General features: G+C 36.1%; 1 protein-coding gene across 1 annotated transcript in view; it reads right to left on the bottom strand.

The window, feature by feature from the left end:
• SVEP1 (sushi, von Willebrand factor type A, EGF and pentraxin domain containing 1) overlaps positions 1–21,101 on the bottom strand; it is a 207,484-nt gene that overhangs the window by 134,324 nt on the left and 52,059 nt on the right. The window contains exons 4-5 of the mRNA XM_003810882.7: positions 5,503–5,661; positions 4,481–4,660 (exon numbers count right to left, since the gene is read on the bottom strand). Of these exons, the coding sequence (XP_003810930.3) occupies positions 4,481–4,660; positions 5,503–5,661 (339 nt within the window). The remainder of the gene's footprint in view (positions 1–4,480; positions 4,661–5,502; positions 5,662–21,101) is intronic.

The raw sequence follows: 21,101 nt of genomic DNA, 5'->3' as shown, positions 1-21,101 counted from the left end.
ATTGAGAAACCACAAAAGAATCCTTTCCTGTTTAGAAAGAAATGCAGAATTCTGGCCGGGTGCGGTGGCTCACGCCTGTAATCCCGGCACTTTGGGAGGCTGAGGCGGGTGGATCATGAGGTCAGGAGATTGAGACCATCCTGGCGAACATGGTGAAACCCCGTCTCTACTAAAAATACAAAAAATTAGCCGGGCATGGTGGCGGGTGCCTGTAGTCCCAGCTACTCGGGAGGCTGAGGCAGGAGAATGGCGTGAACCCAGGAGACGGAGCTTGCAGTGAGCCGAGATCGTGCCACTGCACTCCAGCCTAGGTAACAGAGCGAGACTCCATCTCAAAAAAAAAAAAAAAAAAGAAAGAAAGAAAGAAATGCAGAATTCAGATAAAACTGAAAATGAGTATAAGTGCTTTATGAAAAGTGCATAGGAGAAGTGAGAATCAAGTTTACCAATTATTAGTCAACATCCACAAAAACATTAACAATGTAACATGATATTTGTAAAAGGCTTTAGATTTTATGCAGGTCTTTCATTTCTGCCTCAATCTTACACATATTTTTGAGAAAGTATAATATAACTAAAATTATTCACTGTTCTTATAATTAAGTCCGTAAAAATATACTACTTTCTCCATACTACCCACCATGAAACAGACATGAATTCCTACCCAACGGCCATATTTCATTGAATCCCCATTGTAAGACACAACATTATTTTATGTGCCACTAACAAAGAAACAATAATGCCAATTAAAGGGTTTGCTGCAACTGATTTTAAGATGCACCTCCATTTTAGAGATGTTAAAATGTTTTAAAAAATGTGTTTCAGATTTAGTGAAATATGGCATGTGTTTCAGATTTAGTGAAATATGGTATGCGTTTCATAGAACAATATCTGATGTAACTAAATACACTGAGCATTAGTGAAAGTGTAAGGGCCTGGGTAAGTACCTTCATTCAGTACAACTTTGTATACTGGTAAGTTAGCTGTAGCTTTGGTGGTGAAGTTGAATTGTAGCATCTCTCCTTACTCTGCTTTAAATTATTTTATTTATATTGGAATTGCAATTGAAATTACATAAAAGAGAACAAGCATGCTTTTTTGTAGTCAAGGTCTCAATCTATCACCCACGCTGGAGTACAGTTGTGTGATGATGGCTCACTGCAGCCTCCAACTCCTGTGTTCAAGTGACCCTGCTGCCTCAGTCTCCTAAGTAGCTGGGATTACAAGCTTGTGCCATCACACCCATGCATGGTTTTTAATATGAAGTGACAGAAGCAGGTCATCAATGTATATACTGTAGTTATCACTGTACATCAACGTATACATTTATCGATATGTGTATTTGTTAACTTCAAGTTTCCATTCATTCACCAGAGATATCATCAATGATTGAGGGGCAGAAATAAATTCTGTGCTCATAATGAATTTGGTTTAGCAGAGGAGGTAGACAAGTTAATTACCAATAAAAGTGTGATGCTTTCTATTGTGACAAGTTAGTTACATTGGGAAATATGTTTGCCAGAATCCCTTTATTGTGGTTCCAAGTTAGGGTTGATCAAAAGAGGAACTTGCACTTGATTTTGGAAGGCAGATGTGAGGAAGTGGTCATTGTCGTCAGAGCCAGTGATAGAAAAATGCAGTGATGCCCAGGGGGTTGCAGCTTGCCCTTGCTTGCCTCCATTCCACGTCCTCACTGCTGATCCCATGACCAGTGGTGGCCCCATGTTCATTGCAAGGTTCTTGGCTGCAGAGCCACAGGGGCATAACTACACAGAGGTAAAGCTTCTCTTAGACCTTCCATGAGTTTCTCCTTAGCAATTCCACTTCAAAAGCTGGGTAGCCTCTCAAGTTGACTTGTCAAGAACTCCTCTGATCCTCCCACTCCTCTTCTGTTTCCAAGCTCCTTCTAAAATTGTGTAAGCTCTATTCCCTGAAATAAATCCCTCATCCCATAACATGCATGGTGACTGTGCTTCCTTGACTGACCCTGACACATAGCATAAGAAACATAATGAGGGGTGGGGGCAGGTCTGCAGATGCAGATGCACGTGTAGAGGTCACCCCATTCAAGAGGAGGAAGTTGGCAACAGTGGAGGGTTGAGAGGACCCAGAGCAAAGGCAGAGCCAGGCTGTGGGAACAGCTTCAAAGGGCCGGCTTCCTGAGAGAGCATGGCTATTTCTTACAGCTTTAGGGTCAGACGCAAGGCTTGGTTATGGAGGGTGCAGGCTTGAGAGGCAGGGGCCAGACCTTATCCTGAAAGGGCAGTCTTCTCTGATTTTCTCACTCCTCTTTGGAAGGCTACTGAGTGGCAAGTTAAAATGTAATATTTCCCACCCTCTACCATAAGGTATTTGGAAGAAGGGGTAAAGATTTTACACAGAACTTAGAACTATTGACTTCACGAAAATATATTTTACAAGTTTTCAAGGATTCATTTTTTTCAGTAATGGTATGTGGCTTTTTACCACTTGAGGCTGCATGACTGAAAATGTCTTTCCTTTGCCTTCACACATGAACAGTAGCTTGCCTGAGTTTAGAAATCTAGGGTCTATTCTTTTCCCTCAGAATCCTGGCAACACAGTCTTATTTTCTAACATTGAGAATGGCCAACAAAGCGGCCTAAGGCTAATCTGATTCTTTCTCCTTGGTAGGTAGTGTTGTTTCTAACTATGAAATGGACACAGTTTTCCATTTTTCTAGGGCATTCAGAAAATTCACTAAGATTATTTCCGGACATAAATCTGTTTTTAATATTTTTTTTGTGGCACTTACTAAGTGATTTTAAACTGAATATCCAAGATTTGGGTTGTGAGTATTTTCAAAATTTCAGCTCAGGGATATATCTTTAGATCTTCTACTGGTGCATCTCCTCCATTCTGTTCTCTCTCTGGATTCCTCACGTGAAAAGAGTCTATTTCCTGTGACTATTCTCATGTTACTTTATTCTTTCATATTTTTATTTTTGGATTTTTTGATTGACCTTCAAATGAATTTCTTGAGTTAGTTTTCTAATTTATTAATTTGACTTCTAACTAGGTCCATTCATTGTGTCAGTACCTTTTTTTTTTTTTTTTTTTTTACTTCTAATACATATTTTTCCTCTCAAATTTCTTTCATTGCTTGGAATCCTGGCCTTATTTTAGCAATGTAGTTGCCTTTGAATCTCAGTGATTCCATTTTTCTTTCTTTTCTGTCAGGTCTCTTTTGTTCAATCTGCTGATCGTTTTCAGTTTTCCTTGTCTTTTGGGGATACCATGTAGGCCAATTTACATTTATAGATGAGTTCAGTATTGGTACCTAATAAATTGGTACCAACATAGATGTCTCCTGGGATTCACAAATGATCTTGGAGTCATGAGTAGGTGGTTCTCCCTTATGGATATGGATGCCAAGAAAAGACCAGAAGACAGAACTAATCTTTAACCAGTGGTCCAGCTGATTTGTGGGGTTTTGGAATAGTCAAATCCTCAGCAAAGTGTTCTGCCAAAAAATGACTAGTGGATGTGGTGGGAGTAAAGTTGCCAGATTTAGCAACAAACAAACCAATGAACCAGCACGCCCAGTTAAATTTAAATTTCAGAAAATCAACAAATAATTTTTTAGTATAAGGAGGTTCCAAATCTTGCAGGGGACCCACATATACTAAAATATTATTTATCAAAAATTCAAATTTAACTGGCATCCTGTGTTTCAACTGGCAACCGTAGGTAGGGAGCAGGTACTGTACTGAGAAGCTTTGTGGGCAGGGATTCTGATGGAGGTCCTCAAGTCCCTTTGCTCGTCCCCCTTTTACCTTTTCTTAAATATCCTCCTCTTCTAACCCTACTTGTAAAACCCTAGGAAGTTGGTTGTGTGACAGCTGTAAGAAGTAGGAAAGTAGGTCCTGGAGTTGGCAAGTTGAGGCAGATTGAGGCACTATTTTTTTTTTTTTTATTGCTTCTCTGTATTTGACATGGGAGCCTCAGATTCCATTGGTGGTGCCCACTTTCTATTGGCCTGAGTAGGCTCCTTGGACTCTCGCTTTGACAAATTCTCTACTTTCTATAACGGGTCGACTAGCCGAAGTAAAGGCTGGAGATTACAAGTTGGCTAACTGCTCTTGTTGCAGGATACTTGTGTGATTCCTTAAGTCCTACAATTCCAAGAGGCATCAGTCTCCACTCTGATTATTCTAAACTCTCCTTTATATCATGTCTTAGAGGCTTGAAATTTGAGGTTTGGGGTAACCTGTCCATTTACTTCCCAGGCAAACTTTTTCTTTGCTTGTTCATAAAAGGGCTATAAAAGGCGTAGTTTACAATTATGTGGTCAATTGAACTTGGTAATTCTGATTTCAAATTTCCTATAATTTTTCTCTTTCTGTAGTGTGGGGTCTATGAAATCCAAAAAGAAATGAAGAACTGACTGGTTTACTAGAGTTTAAATCAAGGAAATCAGGCAAGACAGTAAATAAACAATGTAAATTGGCAGTTTGCATACCTCTGCAGTAGCTCTCTGAACCGGACCACAAACCATTGGGTAGACATAAGATGATGCTGCTTCCCACAAGATCAAATCCAGGGTGACATCGGACCCCACAGGCTGCATTGAAGTGGTTGTTGCAAGTGTTTTGGATAAAGTAACCATTTTCGGGAGGCTTCAGGGCAGGGCAGTGGACAACTAACATTTACAAAAATAAAATTGGAAAGCAAAGTTAGCCTTTCATCTATGACATATCCTTTTTTTTTTTTCTTTCAAGGGGGCATTTATGCCTATGTGTCAATTGCCTACAGCATTTCCATTTACCGCATTTGGATTTTCAAGTACATATTTGGAAGAAGAACCCTTATATCCGATTCCTATTAGGTACTAACTTCCAATTAAATTTTAAATACAAACTAAATATTATTTTTTAAGCTTTAAAAAATTTATTTTGATATCTATATGGATATGAGATTTTATAGTTCTTGACCTTTATATGTCATTAGATATTTTCCCTCTTGACTAAGGTAGAATAAAACAAAGAACAAATAAGGCTAGCAAAGTATTTTTGCTACAAACCCCAAGAGCCACAGCTTCTTGCACATGGTATATGCTATTTAAATATTTGTAATTTTTGACATGAATAATACTGAGACCCTTTACTTATAAAAATATATTATTTCAAAGATAAATGTGACTATCTCCAGAGCCAAGATGAGCTCATTTTTATTCAAATTTGTTGCTAAAATTGTGGCTTTTCTTTTTTTGATTCATTTTAAATGTTTTCCAAGTACTAAGCCTTTCTGATTTCAAGGTGATGTTATCCCCAGCATCTCAGTTCCCCTTTCTCTGGAGCAGGATAGGGATATGTTCCGTGATAAGAATGTTATAAAAGTAAATCATCCCACTCCCCCCAAAAATATGATTAGAGAAAAGAACATTAAAGATCATTCTAAATGAATTAGATGCAAACACAAGCACTATTTCTCTCAGAGAAATCAGCTTTTATATTTCCTATTTTCCAACAGTGGGAGACTCACGTTCACAGGTCTGGCCAGATGCCCTGTATCCCTCTCTGCAGACACAGTCTTCAGGGGATGTGCTTCCAGGTGGAGAGGTGTGATTTTCATCAGGACATGGAATGCAACTGCTGATTCCTCCTGGTGAGCCTTCAGGTTTGTATGTCCCCGATGGGCAAGCTGTGGGCAGACAAGCCGGAGAAGTCCATGTTATGTGGCACATCAGCTGGTAGTTAACGAAATGTTTGAAATTAATATGGGAGAGAAAGCCAAACAATAGTTTTCCATAGAAATAGTGATGTAGGCTGGGTGTGGTGGCTCACGCCTGTAATCCCTGTACTTTGGGAAGCAGAAGCGGGTGGATCACCTGAGGTCAGGAGTTTGAGACCAGCCTGGCCAACATGATGAAACCCTGTCTCTACTAAAAATACAAAAAATTAGCTGGGTGTGGTGGCGTGTGCCTATAATCCTAGCTAATCAGGAGGCCAAGGCAGGAGAATCGCTTGAACTTGGGAGCTGGAGGTTGCGGTGAGCTGAGATAGCACCACTGCACTCCAGCCTGGGCAACAAGAGCAAAACTCCATCTCAAAAAAAAAAAAAAAAAAGAAAGAAAGAAAAAGAAATCGTAATATAATTTAAGCAAAGAGAGAAACCAACATTTTTGTTTTCTAAAGAATGATGTAATTTGTTATTTGCAAGGTATGAAGTGGCCTCTTATGTCCCACAATTAGTTTCAAATACAACACAACACAGCATGAAATGTCTGGGCTGATTTGTGGGAAAATTCAAAATAGCAACTTATATTAAGTCACCAGGAGGAATCAATGATCCTCAATAGATAAAAAAAACTTTGATAAGTATGATGTCCCCTATAGCCCAACTCCCCCATCCTATGCACCTCATCTCTAGCACTGAGCCCCAGCTCCTCTCTTAGCAAAGGAGAATAACTGCAGATATGCAAAAAGCACTTAGCCCATTGTTTCTGTTCACAGATCTTGAGAAAGGATGAGGAGAAAGTGAAGAGCTTGAGGGACATAATCCAACTGACAGGAACTAGGCCCTTTGAAGAAAAAATAATTAAAGACCCTGCTTTTCCCAGGCTCATGGAAAAAAAAGATTAAAAGCAGAATCTAATTGACCTTGCTTCAAATCTTTCCTCTGCACAGACAATGTAGCTTTGAATTTGTAACTTAATCCCTCTGGAGTTATGCATCTGTAAAATAATTTAAATTTCAGAAATTCAATAATAGAGAAATTGTGGAATCAAGAGACTTGCAATGCTCAGTTAAGCCAATTAAACGTGGCATAGTCCCAGGTTGCATTTTATTATTAAATAACAGTTGCAACCAAGCAAATGCATTTATGTGGGGATTTTTTTTTTTTTTTTTTTTTTTGAGATGGAGTCTCGCTCTGTCCCCCAGGCTGGAGTGCAGTGGTGCGGTCTTGGCTCACTGCAACCTCTGCCTCCCTGGTTCATGCCATTCTCCTGCCTCAGCCTCCCAAGTAGCTGGGACTACAGGCACCTGCCACCACGCCTGGCTAATTTTTTGTATTTTTAGTAGAGACGGGGTTTCACCGTGTTAGCCAGGATGGTCTCAATCTCCTGACCTCATGATCCGCCCGCCTCGGCCTCCCAAAGTGCTGGGATTACAGGCGTCAGTCACCGCGCCTGGCCTATGTGGGGATATTTTACATAAATTATCTCATTTAATCCTCACAGTATTAATAAGCAGCATTACAAGATTACTACTATCAATATTTGCATTAATTTCATTAGTATTATTATATCCATTTTAAACATCAGAAAATGGAGGCTTAGAAAGATTCAATGACGACTATCATTACTCAGTTAGTGGGTGACAGAGATAGAATTTTAAAGCAAATATTTATATACCATTCACTATGTCCTAGGGACTGTTCTATATATTTTATAAATATTATCTTGTTAACTTCCTAATACCTTATGAAGTACCTAATGTTATTAATCCCATTTGTAGATGGGAAGACAAAGGCACTAAGAGTTTAAATAACTTGTCATAGTTACACAGTGAGTTAAGTGGCAGAGCTAGGATTTGAATCCAGACAATTCAGAACAAGAGTCCATGTTCTTCACCACTACACGTGCTGTGAGTCAAACCCAGGCCACTTGGATGCTAAAGCTAAATCATTATAATATACTAAATCATTATAATATACTAAAACTAAAATATAACATACTAAAACTAAATCATATAATAAACTAAAACTAAAATATAAAATAAAAATATACTAAAACATTATAATAAACTAAAACTAAAACATTATAATATACTAAAAAAACATATTGAAAGGTGGGATTCATAATATGTCATTATTTGAAAAGCCATGCTTCTAAAATTCTTGACTTTCTTTAAAAAAAAAGATACCATTTTCTCATGATATATAGTAGCAAATTCCAGATCTGGAGAGATTTGTGACTATGAATGAAGGAAACACTTAAAAATAGTAATAATGATATAAGACATGATAAATAATTTAGCATAAAGGAAACACTACTTTGAAGCACTGTATTAGCGATATTGAACTACTGAATTATTTATATTACTGAATAATAATATTGTAATATTTCTTTCTATAAAATATCAGTAAATATCTGATCAGGATCCTCAAAGAGATAAAAGACAACGTGGTTTCCTTTAAACAGGAGTCAGCAGCTGTAGAAGAAAATGATCGAGATAAATAGAGAGATAGAAAAGAAAGTTTAAAATGTAAATGAAAAATTAGAATTGTCATTGGGCCAGTAAAAAGAAGCCATATAACTCCAGAACAAGAGAATTGAGTAGAAGTAATGGTTGTGATATTAGTGCAAAGATACATTAATGCAAAGATACGAGAAGTAATGGTTGTGATATTAATGCAGATATATTCCTAACCTGGAGCTTTAGTGCAAAAGTACTCATTAAGTTCCAGGAAAAATTAACAAAAGTCACATCCAGGATGAAAGAAAAATATTGCAAGCTTATAGGAAAGGAAATTAAGATACTCATAAAGGGGAAAATCAGACTGATATTTCATTTTTTCTTTGCAAAAACAAATGCCAGGAAAAAACTGAATAAGATGCATAGCTTTGTGAAAAAAATTATGAACCCCAAATTTTATTATGTGGGCAAGCTATTGGTAAGTAGGTGGGAAGAGAAAGACATTCGAGGATGTGCATAGCTTCGAAAACAAAGCCATTTTATTTTATGTCCAGGCATGGTGGCTCACGGCTGTAATTCCAGCACTTTGGGAGGCTGAGGCAGGAGGATTACCTGAGCTCAAGAGTTTCAATACCAGCCTGGGCAACATAGCTACACCCATCTCTTAAAAATATTTTTAAAATTAGGCTGGGCATGGGTGGCTCATGCCTATAATCCCAGCAATTTGGGAGGTCGAGGTGGGTGGATCACCTGAGGTCAGGAGTTCAAGACTGCCCTGGCCAACATGGTGAAACCCCATCTCTATTAAAAATACAAAAGTTAGCTGGACATGGTGGCAGGTGTCTGTAATCCCAGCTACTTGGGAGGCTGAGGCAGGAGAATCACTTGAACTTGGGAAGTGGAGGTTGCAGTGAGCCAAGATCACACCACTGAACTCCAGCCTGGGTGACAGAGCAAGACGCTATCTCAAAAAAAAAAAAAAAAAATGTAAAAAATTAGGTGAGCATGGTGGTGCTTGACTGTAGCCTCAGCTGCTTGGGAGGCTAAGGCGCTGCAATGAGCTACGATTGCATCACTGCAATCCAGCCTGGGGCCTGGATGATAGACCAAGAACCTGGCTCTTAAAAAAAAAAAAAAAAAAAAAAAAAAAAAAAAAAAAAAAAAGCCATACTTCATTTACTGAGAAAGAAATTAAAAAAAGATTTCAAGAACGAGAAAAAAAGGTACTTAATTAATAGTTTGAGATTAGGAAACCTGTGGAACATATAGTAAATTGCTAACTAAAATAATTGTGGAAATGAAAACAAATACTAAAGAAAGTCTAAGAAAGCAAAAGATTCTATTTGGCTTATAAATACATATTTAATATATGAGACTTGAAGAAAATGATCTTTATGGTTTTACAAGGTATGTATTCATGGGAGAATTATCAGGCTTTCAGGTTTGTTTATTTTTGCTGATCTACATTTTCTAGTTTTGTTACAATGAATAGGTATTATGTGGGCAAAACCCAAAAGTACATGAAGTTAGGCCCAGCACGGTGGCTCACATCTGTAATCCCAGCACTTTGGGAGGATAAGGCGGGCCGATCACCTGAGGTCAGAAGTTCGAGACTAGCCTGGCCAACATGGTGAAACCCCATCTTTACTAAAAATACAAAAATTAGCCGGGTATGGTGGTGCACACCTGTAATCCAGCTATTTGGGAGGCAGAGACAGAAGAATCACTTGAACCTGGGAGACAGAGGTTGCAGTGAGCCATGATAGCGCCATTGCACTCCAGCCTGGGTGACAGAGGAAGACTCCATCTCAAAAAAAAAAAAGTAAATGCAGTTATATATAAAAGAGAGTATTGTCTCAAATCATATATTTTGTTTGTTTGTTTGTAGACCCCATCTTGCTCTTTAACCAGGCTGCGCTCAAACTCTCAAACCTCCCACCTCAGCCTCCCAAATAGCTAGGACAACAGGCACATACCACCATGCCCAGCTTCAAATCATAGATTTCATTTCATGGTTATCGGCTCTCTGACCTTGGAGACCACTATGATTTCTCATTCCTCCTCTATCTCCTTCAATATCTAAATAAAACTTTTGTTCTTTGGTTCTTATTCCCTAAAAATCTTCTACGTTGCTTTTATCTTAGATGCGACCTCATCATCTCTCTTCTGGTTTTTACAACACCCTCCTTACTAGTCCCTCGGCCTTACCTCTACCCTTCAATCCATTTGCAATGTTGCGACCTGAACATTTTTCAAAACTATAAATTCAGTCAAATCATTTTCCACCTAAAGCCTGTACCAACCAGATAAGCCCCTCTCTCTTTAGCCTGGAATATAAAGATATCTTTGATCTGTCTGTAACCTTCCCACCTCTGCAGCTGCAATGAACCGGCATATCATAAGCTGGTTAGAACCTGCTTCAAGATCAACTAGTGCCTAGTTTTGTACTGTCCCCTTCCCCTGACTCCCACCACATTTTTGGGGAGTTTGAGCAATGTACTTCATTTCTCTGTGACTTGGTTTCTTCGTGTGTAATAGGAGTAGTACTTTCCTTGTATATTTTTGTTGTTGTTGTTAGGATTAATTGAGATCATGTGAGTAAAGCAACAATGCCTGGCATGTTGTTGGCATTTGGGAAATGTTAGAATAATGTCTCCAACCCTTCATTTTCTCAACCATAAAATAGATGATTATGCTGCTTTTATAGATTTGTTGTGCCAGATAGATGCTCTGGCGCTTGGTAAATATTACCTTCCTTTCTTTCCCTTTCCTATCTTCCACTTCGGCATTTCTGCCTTCCTGCCTCTGAGTGAATCTCCAGCATCCTTCAAGACTCTAACTCATTCTTTAAAGGTTCTCTAACTTCTTCAGACAAATTTTGTTGCCTTCTCGCGGAACCCACAGAGTACACTACGCATTCCTCTGCACTGGCACACATCACACTCTTTGTAACACACAGGTTTCTCATTCCTTCAGTGGGAAGTGTGCTCCTGTATGTTCAAAGAGTCTTCCAATTACCTGACCTGGCCATTGTCCAGCCAATTGCCTGAGCTGGCAGTCACTCAATCAAAGGAGGGCAAAAGAAAACAAGCCCTGCTGGAGAGTGGAGGGTGGGTTTGGTGTGCAAGGAGAGTAGTAAAGTCAGGAAGACTAACAACAGAATGAAGTGAAGGGACAGTAGACTTGGAGTCAAGACAACTGAGTTGCAATCTTGGCTCTTCCACTAACAAGCTATGGGGTCACTGGCAAGTGACTTTTTTTTTCTTTCACTATAATATACAGAAGTTACAAGTAAGGATGTCTATGATCTTTCCAAGGCTAACATAAGATGATTCCATAAATAGAATAATACTAAAAAGCAACTTAAAGAAATCCTCCATATGAATGGTCAGATTCTGGCTACAGATTTTATAAATTATTTTTTAAAATAATACTGCATGAAAAGGACCTAATCTTATAGTATTACTCTCCAAAATCTTTTAAATAATCAAGAGTTTAAAACACTGGAGAACAGAGTTTTGAATAAAAATACCCAAAAGTACATTTGGAAATGTATTGTGAAATTCATAATGATAATGAAAAACAGACTTTAGGAGAACTATTTAAAGGCATTGCACAATTCTAGTGGGAGAGGTGTAATCAACTTCCTTGATTCCCAAGGGGGAAAATTCCTCATCCCAAACCAAGCAAAAGTTGAAAAAAATGAAATAAATCTTTGGTTTGAACAAGTTTCACAAGTCTCCGTAAAGGGCTATGAATTGTTTTCCCTTTTTAATATGCGATGTTTCCTTCCTGGAAATGTACCAAATATTATTTCTTAATTGTTCTTTTGTTGTTGTTAAAATAAGCACTTTCTCTTTTCAGAAACATCTTGGCGGTTATCAGCTACTATTACTGGAAGTGTGAATTCTTGAGGTTATCACGTTGTACTAACATTAGATTTTTCTTCAGCTGACCATGCAATTCTTTGACTGAAGTAAATAAAAACACCAATCAGTTTGGAATTTGTAAAACACAAAGAAATCTCCACTCTTTCTAATATATCTTACCCATTAAATATCAATTCCTTAGATGACTATTTTACTATTAATAACATATATTAGACAGTGACTTACATTTTACAAAATTTCTCCTCATACATGTCTTAGATTAACTTCTAAAAATCCTGATAAATATTAGGAGCCTTTATTTCCTTGCACAATTCATCTTTAAAAGTTAACAAATCACTTTAAAGAGTTTTAGGGCAGTTGCATGAGCTGCATTTAGGCTGTGCACTCCACAACTTCAAGGGTGCCTGTTTATGTGAATAATAATGGCATCCCCTGGAGTTGTACAACACCAAGCCTCTACTTTCTGCTATAAATAGGTGAGAAACCAAGCAAAATCTGGGCCCGCATTCTCTTTTCGACTTTATGGATTTGATCTGAATAAGGAATCTGTTCCTACAAAGAGTTGTGCTAAGATTTTGAACATAGGAATACACTGCTCTAGAAGAGAACGTGTTTTCTCCATGTTGAACCAATGTTTTCAAAAATAAGACAAGGACCCAGGTGTACATATAGGGACTTTCTTTTTATGAGGCAGCCAAGATCCTTTCTATTTTCCTCAATGAATTAGACAAGGAGACTTTCAATTGCCCTGAATTCTATACATCTGTACCTCTGTAGAATGCATTAGCAGCCTGTTGTTCTCCCTGTGACTGGTTAGCTCATTTGGCCGGAGTACAGACTATTTGGACAAAGTTGTGAATTTGAACCCTGATGTGGTGCCACGCCAGGAAATGGCACCCTAACTACAGGATGCCATATTGCAAATGTAAGCACATGCTCAGACTTGCCAGGAGATTAGTGATGGATCAGGACAAGTCTATCAAAAAACAAAAACCTCAAAGGACTGTGTACAAAAGAGGTTGCATCAGCAAAGTAATTTTTATATGTTGGGGATCAATATATGTGTATGCATACATACACACTCAAAAATACACACATATATTAACACATCAATACAACCAGCTGTGTAGAGAACATTTAAATGAATCCTTTGTTGTTGAAAGCTCTGTATTCTTTATTGTCTTAAAGTGTTTACCATCTGGATGAGAAAGGTGACATCATCCTGATTTTTATAATTAAAATTTCATTGGCAAGTACTTTTAGGAGAGGCCCTCTGGAGATTTTTTAGAATTATCTTTAATGTTATTTTTCTTTTCTAAAATAGCTAATAACTCAGAATCATGTAAGAAAGAGAAAAAAATTGCTAAACAAGTTTGGTTTAACTACTCTTTTAATGTTTGACACTTAGGTTGATTCTAATTTTTTACAAACTTGAACAGCTTTTCTCTAAACATTTTGTTCCCTTAAATATTTGATTCATTTTTTAAAAATTTTCTTAGGCAAAGGAATATTAAATTTTTAAACTCACGAGTCTCTTGTTAAACTACTTTATATTCCCATTATCAAGATTGAAAGTACATGACTTATTGTACTCTTCATTTTCACTGGGTATTAGCAGTTTTAAAAATTACCAATGGATAATTATTTAAATATGAAGGTCTGTGAACTTCAGTTGCAACAGGGTTTCAACTTGAACCTAGAGTAGATCCATCCCTGGGATTCAGACTTGTGTAGGCCCAACAGAAGTTGATTTGTGTGAAGAATTTGAGAGCCTTCTGGGAGAAAACTCCATCCATGGTGGGGATAACATTAAAAAAATTACAATTTAGAACGGCATGATTGTTGATCACTTAGATCAGACATCCACTGTAGCAGCAAAGCAAGGTTCTGCATACCAACTTATCTGCCAGATGTTAACCTTTATAGATGCTGGATTGTGGGATAGGCCAGTGGGCCAGCAAAGGGGGTCAGATCAGCAAAGAGGCACTCAAGGCACTTGAACAATAGCAATTTACCAACCAGCACATAAGTATTTCAGGATTTTAACAGCTTTTACAACTGTATTGTTGCATACTTGCTGAATGTTAGCCTGTCCTAAGGAAAGAGAGAATCGGCATATGTCGGCCCTAATGACCCTTGATTTTAGCAGCTAGGAAGGAGGAAAGATTCTGAGTGTAGTTTGGTGTTTATTGTCAAATGTGTTTCCCTTTGGGTCCTATAAAGAGTGGTAACTTATGAGTAACATTCAGGCTGTAGTTGGCTTTGATATTTTTCTTTCTTCACTCCTCTACCTCACATTCAATAAGAAATTAGTCTGTAGTCGTTTGGAAATACGGATTATATCAGTTGTTATCCATTTCCATTATTGGTACACTAATTTAAAAGCCTTTTTATTTTAGGCCTTGATTGTCTCTAACCTCCATACATAGGTTGCCTTTTCTACTTTGCTTCACACTCAGTGACTTTCAGCCACAGGTGCCAAATTAAATTCCTATTGTTATACTGCTTTTATCATGCCACTTTTCTGCCCCAAGATCTTCAATCGCTCACTATTGCCAGTTAACCAAAGGCCATGTCTTCAGCCTGAAATTCAAGTCCCAGTACAATTTAGAATATAGTCCTTACTCTTACTTGTCTTGCCTTGAATCCCACTATATCCATAGATTTTTCCTACCTTCCCACCCATGCAAGCTACCTCCAGTCCCCATCACAGGCTTATACTTTTCATTCTCTGCAAGTCGTCTTCATTTCTAACTGTCCAAATCCTATCATTCAAACCAAGTTGAAATCCTGTCACCCCCACAACTAATGGGAAACATTTTTGAATGCCTATAGCATTTTGTATATGTTTGATGTCATATTACTTTTATTTTCATTCAATCATAAAATTCTAAAAAACATTCAATTTACCCACAGGAAGACAGAAAAAAATAAACAGAGAAATAAAAATCAGAGAGAATAAATAGAAAACAAAAAATTAACTGGCAGACTTAAGCCCTACCATATCAATAATTACATCAAATATAAGTAGTCTAACTATACGAATTAAGTGATAGGGATTAAAAACATGATCCAGCTACATGCTGTCTACAAGAAACTCACTTAAACATAATATAGGCAAGTTCAAAGTAAAATTATAGAAAAAGATACATTGTGCAAACATTAATGAAAGGAAAGAAGGAATGTATGTTATATCAGATGAAGCAAGTTGAAGGGGAAATTTATAGTGCTAAATGCGTGCATTAGAAAAGAAGTCTCAAATTGATAATCTAAATTCCCACCTGAAGAAGTTTGAAAAAGAAGAGCAAAATAAACCCAAATTAAACAGAGGGAAGGAAATAGTAAATATAAGAGCAGAAATCAATAAAATTAAAAACAGAAAAAAAAGAAAATATAGAATAAAGATTTTGAAAAGATAAAAAGATGATTTAGGAAGACTAATACAGAGAAAAAGAGAGAAGGCACAAATTACCAATATCAGGTAAGCAGACTCCATGGACATGGAAAAGATACTATATACTATGCACAGCTCTACTTACATATCTGACAACTCAAATGAAACAGACCAATTCATCAAAAATTATAAACTATGATAATTCATACAGTATTAAAAATAATTTGAATAGCCCTATGGTTAAGAAAATTGAATTCATAATTTTAAAATGTCCAAAAAATATCCAGGTCCAGATGATTTCAGTGGAGAATTCTACCAAACATTTGCCAAATATCTACCAAAAAAAATCAGCACCACTTCTACATAATTTCTTCCAAAAAACAGAAGAGAAGGGAACATGCCCAAATTCATTTTATCAAGCTAGTGTTACCCTGATACCCAAGTGAGATGCAGAGTATAAATAAACAAAAAACCGCAGAACAACATCTTAGAAATATAGACACAAAAAAATCTTAACAAAATGTTAGCAAATGGAATTCAGCAATATGTAAAAAGAATTATACATCATGATTAAGTCAGGTTTATTGTAGGGAGGCAAGGCTGGTTCAATATTTGGAAATCAATCAATGTAATCATGTTAACAATATTAACAGGCTAAAGAAGAAAATGCACAAGGTCATCTCAATTGATGAAGAAAAATTTCTGCAAACAAAATTGTCACCAATTTATGATGAAAACTCTCAGAAAAGTAGTAAAAGAAGAGAATTTACTCAACTCAATGAAGAGAAACCTCAAAATCATACAAATTATTATTATTATTATTATTATTATTATTTTTAGGCAGGGTCTCACTCTGTCACCCATGCTGGAGTGCAGTGGCACAATCACAGCTCACTGCAACCTTAACCTCTCAGGCTCAAGTGACCCTCTTACCTTCGCTGCCCATGTAGCTGGGACTACCTGTGTGCACCACCATGCTTGACTAATTTTTGTACTTTTTGTAGAGATGGGGTTTTACCATGTTGCTCATCCTGGTCTCAAACTCCTGGACTCTGGCAATCTGCCTGCCTCAGCTTCCCGAAGTGCTGGGACTTCAGGTGTGAGCCACAAATAATATTATTCTTAATAATGAAAGTCCAAATGTTTTCCCCTTATGATTGGAAATAAAGCAATTCTTTTTTAAAACAGTAGTGGAACTTCTAACCAGAACAGTAAGGGAAGAAAATGAAATAAAACGTATTTGGATTAGAAAGGAAGAAATACAACTATACCTATTTATAAGTGATGTGATTCTCCTTATAAGAAATTTCAAGTACTCTACCAAAAGCAAAAAACCAAAACACTCCTAGAACAGGTAAGTTAAGCAAAGTTGCAGGACACAACGGAAACAAACACAAATCAATTGTTTCTATGTACTAGCAGTGAACATGTGGACAATGAAATTAAAAATATGTTTACAATTATTTACGATTGCTCAAAAATAATAAAGCAAGCATGTACAAAACTTATATACTACACAATGCTGAAAAGGAAATCAAATATCTAAATTAATATATCATGTTTGTGGATTGGAAAGTTCAACATGGTAAAAATGTTAATTCTTCCATAATTAATACGCAGATATAATACAACTCCGAGGAAAATCCCAAGAAGATTTTTTTAAATGTAGACAATATTCTAAAATTTGTATGGGAAGGCAAAGAAATTAAAATTAGCTAAGACAATTATAAAGAAGAATACAGTAGAAGGAATTAGTCTACTTGCTTTCAAGACTTGTTATACAGCTATAATAATCAAGACTATGCAGTATTGATAGATCAACAGAACAGAAGAGCAATCCAGAAACAGAGCTACACTAATGTGCCTGGCTGATTTTTTTTTTTTACTTTTTTTAAAAAATTATACTTTAAGTTCTGGGATACACGTGCAGAATGTGCAGGTTTGTTACATAGGTATACGTGTACCATGGTGGTTTGCTGCACCCATCAACCTGTCATCTACACCTGGCTGATTTTTAACCAAAGTGCAAAAACAATTTAACAGAGGAAAGATAGCCTTTTCAAGAAATGGTTTTGAAACAATCAGACATCCGTAAGTACAATAATTAACCTTGACCTAAATCTCAAACCTTATACAAAAATTAAGTGAAAATATCATGAATTTAAGTATAAAATATAAAACTATAACACTTTTCGAAACATAGGAGAAAATCTTCAGGAACCAGTATTAGCCAAAGAGCTCTTAGACTTGACACCAAAAGCAGAATTCATAGAAATAAAATTGATAACTGGACTTTGAACTTAAAAATTTTTGCTCTGTAAAAGCCTCTCATAGAAGAACTAAAAAGTCAACCCACAGAATGGAAGAAAATATTTTCAACCTACATATCTGACATAGGACTAGTATGTAGACTATATAAAGAACTCTCATAACTTAAAAGTAGAAAAACAAAAACAACAATTAGACAATGAACAAAAGACATGAAGAGACAGTTCACTGAAGAAAAGATATAGATGGCAAATAAACATATGAAAAGATGTTTAACATCATTAGTCACTGGGGACATGCAAATTAAACCAAAATGTGTCATCACAACACAGCTGTCAGAATAGCTAAAATGAAAAATAGTGATGAAACCAAGTGCTGTCAAGGAGGCAGAGAAACTGGATCACTCATACATTTCTGATGGAAATGTAAAGTAGTTCAGCCACTCTGGAAAACATTTTGGCAAGTTCTTAAACAAAAATATGCAACTACTGTGCAATCCCACAATTACATTCCTGGGCATTTAGCCTAGTGAATTAAAAACTTATGTTCACATTAAAACCTATACACAAATGTGTATAGCAGCTTTATTCATAAAAGCCAAAACCTGGAAACAATCCAGATGTCCTTCAACAGGCAAACGGTTAAACTGTGGTATATTTATACTATGAAATACTACTCAGCAATAAAAAGAAATGAATTATTGGTACACACAACCACCTGGAAAAATCTCTAGAGAATTATGCCATGTGAAAAAAGCCAGGCTCAAAATGTCACATTCTGCATGGCTCCATTTATATAACATTTGTGAAATGACAAAATTATAGAAATAGAGAATACATTAGTGGTTACAATAGGTTAAAGGTGGAGGCAGTGGCTATGGGTTGGCGGGAAGTGACTGTGGCTCTAAAAGAGCAACAAAAGGATTATTGTGATGGTAGAAATGTTCTGTATTGAAACCATATCAATGTCAATATCCTGTTTGAGATACTGTACTATAGTATCTCAAGATGTTACCATTGGGGAAAAGGATATAGAGGATATCCTTTAAAGCAGGAAAGGATATAGAGGATCTCTGTATATTACTTCTTAAAATTGCATGTGACTCTATAATTATTTCAAAAGAAAAAATGTAATAAAAAATGTTTTTTAAAAGTAGAAAACAGGGAAGGAAAATTTCAAGTTATACCCAGAAATATTCAAAGCAGAGAAACTGCATTTTTTAAAGGATTTTTATTTTTTCTTTAATGATCGATTCCTAAAATGAGGTGATTCCTTAATGAGGTGAATAGTATGAATGTTTAATATTTTGATAAAAATGTAAAAATTGTGCTCCATAAAGGATTCACTAATTTATACTTCCATCATCATTGTATGAAACTTCCTATTTACCTACATCCTTAATTAGAGGAAAGTATCAATTAATGTTTGCCATTACTATGGCTCAGAAATATTTTCATTTTAATTTGTATTTGTCCATTATTAGTGAGATTGTGCATACTTACCTATGTTTATTGCCTATTTGTAATTTTCTTAAGTGAATTTCATAAACTTTTTTTTCAATAGCTTTAGGGGTGCAAGTGGTTTATGTTCCATGGATGAATTGTATAGTGATAAAGTCTAGGGTTTTAATGTACGCATCACTCAAATGGTGTATATCATACACGATTATAAAAAACTACTAGGTAGGTTTTTTTATCCCTCACTCCCCTCCCACTCTCCCCACTTCTGAGTCTCCAATGTCCATTATACCATACTGTATGCTTTGGCATACCCACAGCTTAGCTCCCGCTTATAAGTGAGAACATGCAGTATTTGGTTTTCCATTCCTGAGTTACTTCACTTAGGATAATGGTCTCCAGCTCCATCAAAGTTGCTGCAAAAGACATTATTTCATTCATTTTATGGCTGAATAGTATTCCATGGTGTATGTGTATATATATATATACACACACACATACACACATATACATATATACATACATACACACGTGTGTGTGTGTATATATATATATATATATATATATATATATACACCACATTTTCTTTAGCCACTCATCAATTGATGGGCACTTAGGTTGATTCTGTATCTTTGCAATTGTGAATTGTGCTATGATAAACACACATGTTTATCTTCTTTATGTAATGGCTTTTCCTTTGTGTAGATACCCAGTAGTGGGATTGCTGGAATGAATGGCAGATCCACTTTTAGCTTTTTGATAAATCTCCATACTGTTTTCCATAGAGGTTTTACTACTTTACATTTCCACTAGCAGTATATAAGTGTTCCTTTTCACCATATCCATGCCAACATATTTTATGTTTTGACTTTTTAATCATGGCCATTCTGGCTGGAGTAAACTGGTATCTCATTGTGGTTTTAATCTGTATTTCCTTGATAATTAGTGATTTTGAGCATTTTTCATATGTTTGTTGGCCATTTATATATCTTCCTTGAGAAATGTCTGTTTAAGTTGATTGTCTACTTTTTAATGAGATTATTTATTTGTTTGTTTTCCTTGCTGATTTGTTTGAGTTCCTTGTGCATTCTGGATATTAGTCCTTTGTCAGGTCCATAGTTTGCAAATATTTTCTCCCATTCTGTAGGTTGTTTACTGTTGATTATTATTATTATTATGGCTATGCAGAAGCTTTAAAAATCAATTTATTAAAATAAATGTATTTTAAATTAAAATTTAAATTACATTTATTAATTTTAAAAATGAATTTTAATTTTTAATTTATTAATTTTCATTTTTGTTGCATTTGCTTTTGGAGTCTTAGTCACAAATTCTTTGCCTAGGTCAATGTCCAGGACAGTTTTTCCTAGGTTTAGTTGTAGAATTTTCAGGGTTTTAGATCTTAGATTTAAGTCTTTCATCCATTTTGAGTTAATTTTTTTATATGGTGAGAGACAGGGATCCAGTTTCATTCTTCTACATGTGGCTATCCAATTTTCCCAGCACCAGTTATTGAATAGGGTGTCCTTTCCCCAGTGTGTATATTTTTGTCTGCTTTGCTGAACATCAGTTGGTTGTATTTAGCTTTATTCCTGTGTTCTCTATTCTGTTACATTGGTCTATATGTCTACTTTTACATCAGTACCATGCTGTTTTGGTTACTATAGCTTTGTAGTATAATTTGAAGTTGAGTAATGTGATGCCTCTATATTTGTTCTTTTTGCTTTGGCTCTTTGGGATCTTATTTGGCTCCATATGAATTTTAAGATTCTTTTTTTATTCTGTGAAAAATGACATTGTTATTTTGATAGGAATTGCATTGAATCTGTACATTACATTGAGCAATATGGTCATTTTCCTTATATTGATTCTTCCAATTAATAAGCATCGGATGTTTTTCCATTTGTTTGTGTCATCTATGGTTTCTTTTATC

This window comes from Pan paniscus, chromosome 11 (genome assembly GCF_029289425.2).
Source record: "Pan paniscus chromosome 11, NHGRI_mPanPan1-v2.0_pri, whole genome shotgun sequence".
Classification (NCBI taxonomy): domain Eukaryota; kingdom Metazoa; phylum Chordata; class Mammalia; order Primates; family Hominidae; genus Pan; species Pan paniscus.
This window is presented reverse-complemented; position numbering and strand designations above follow the sequence as displayed.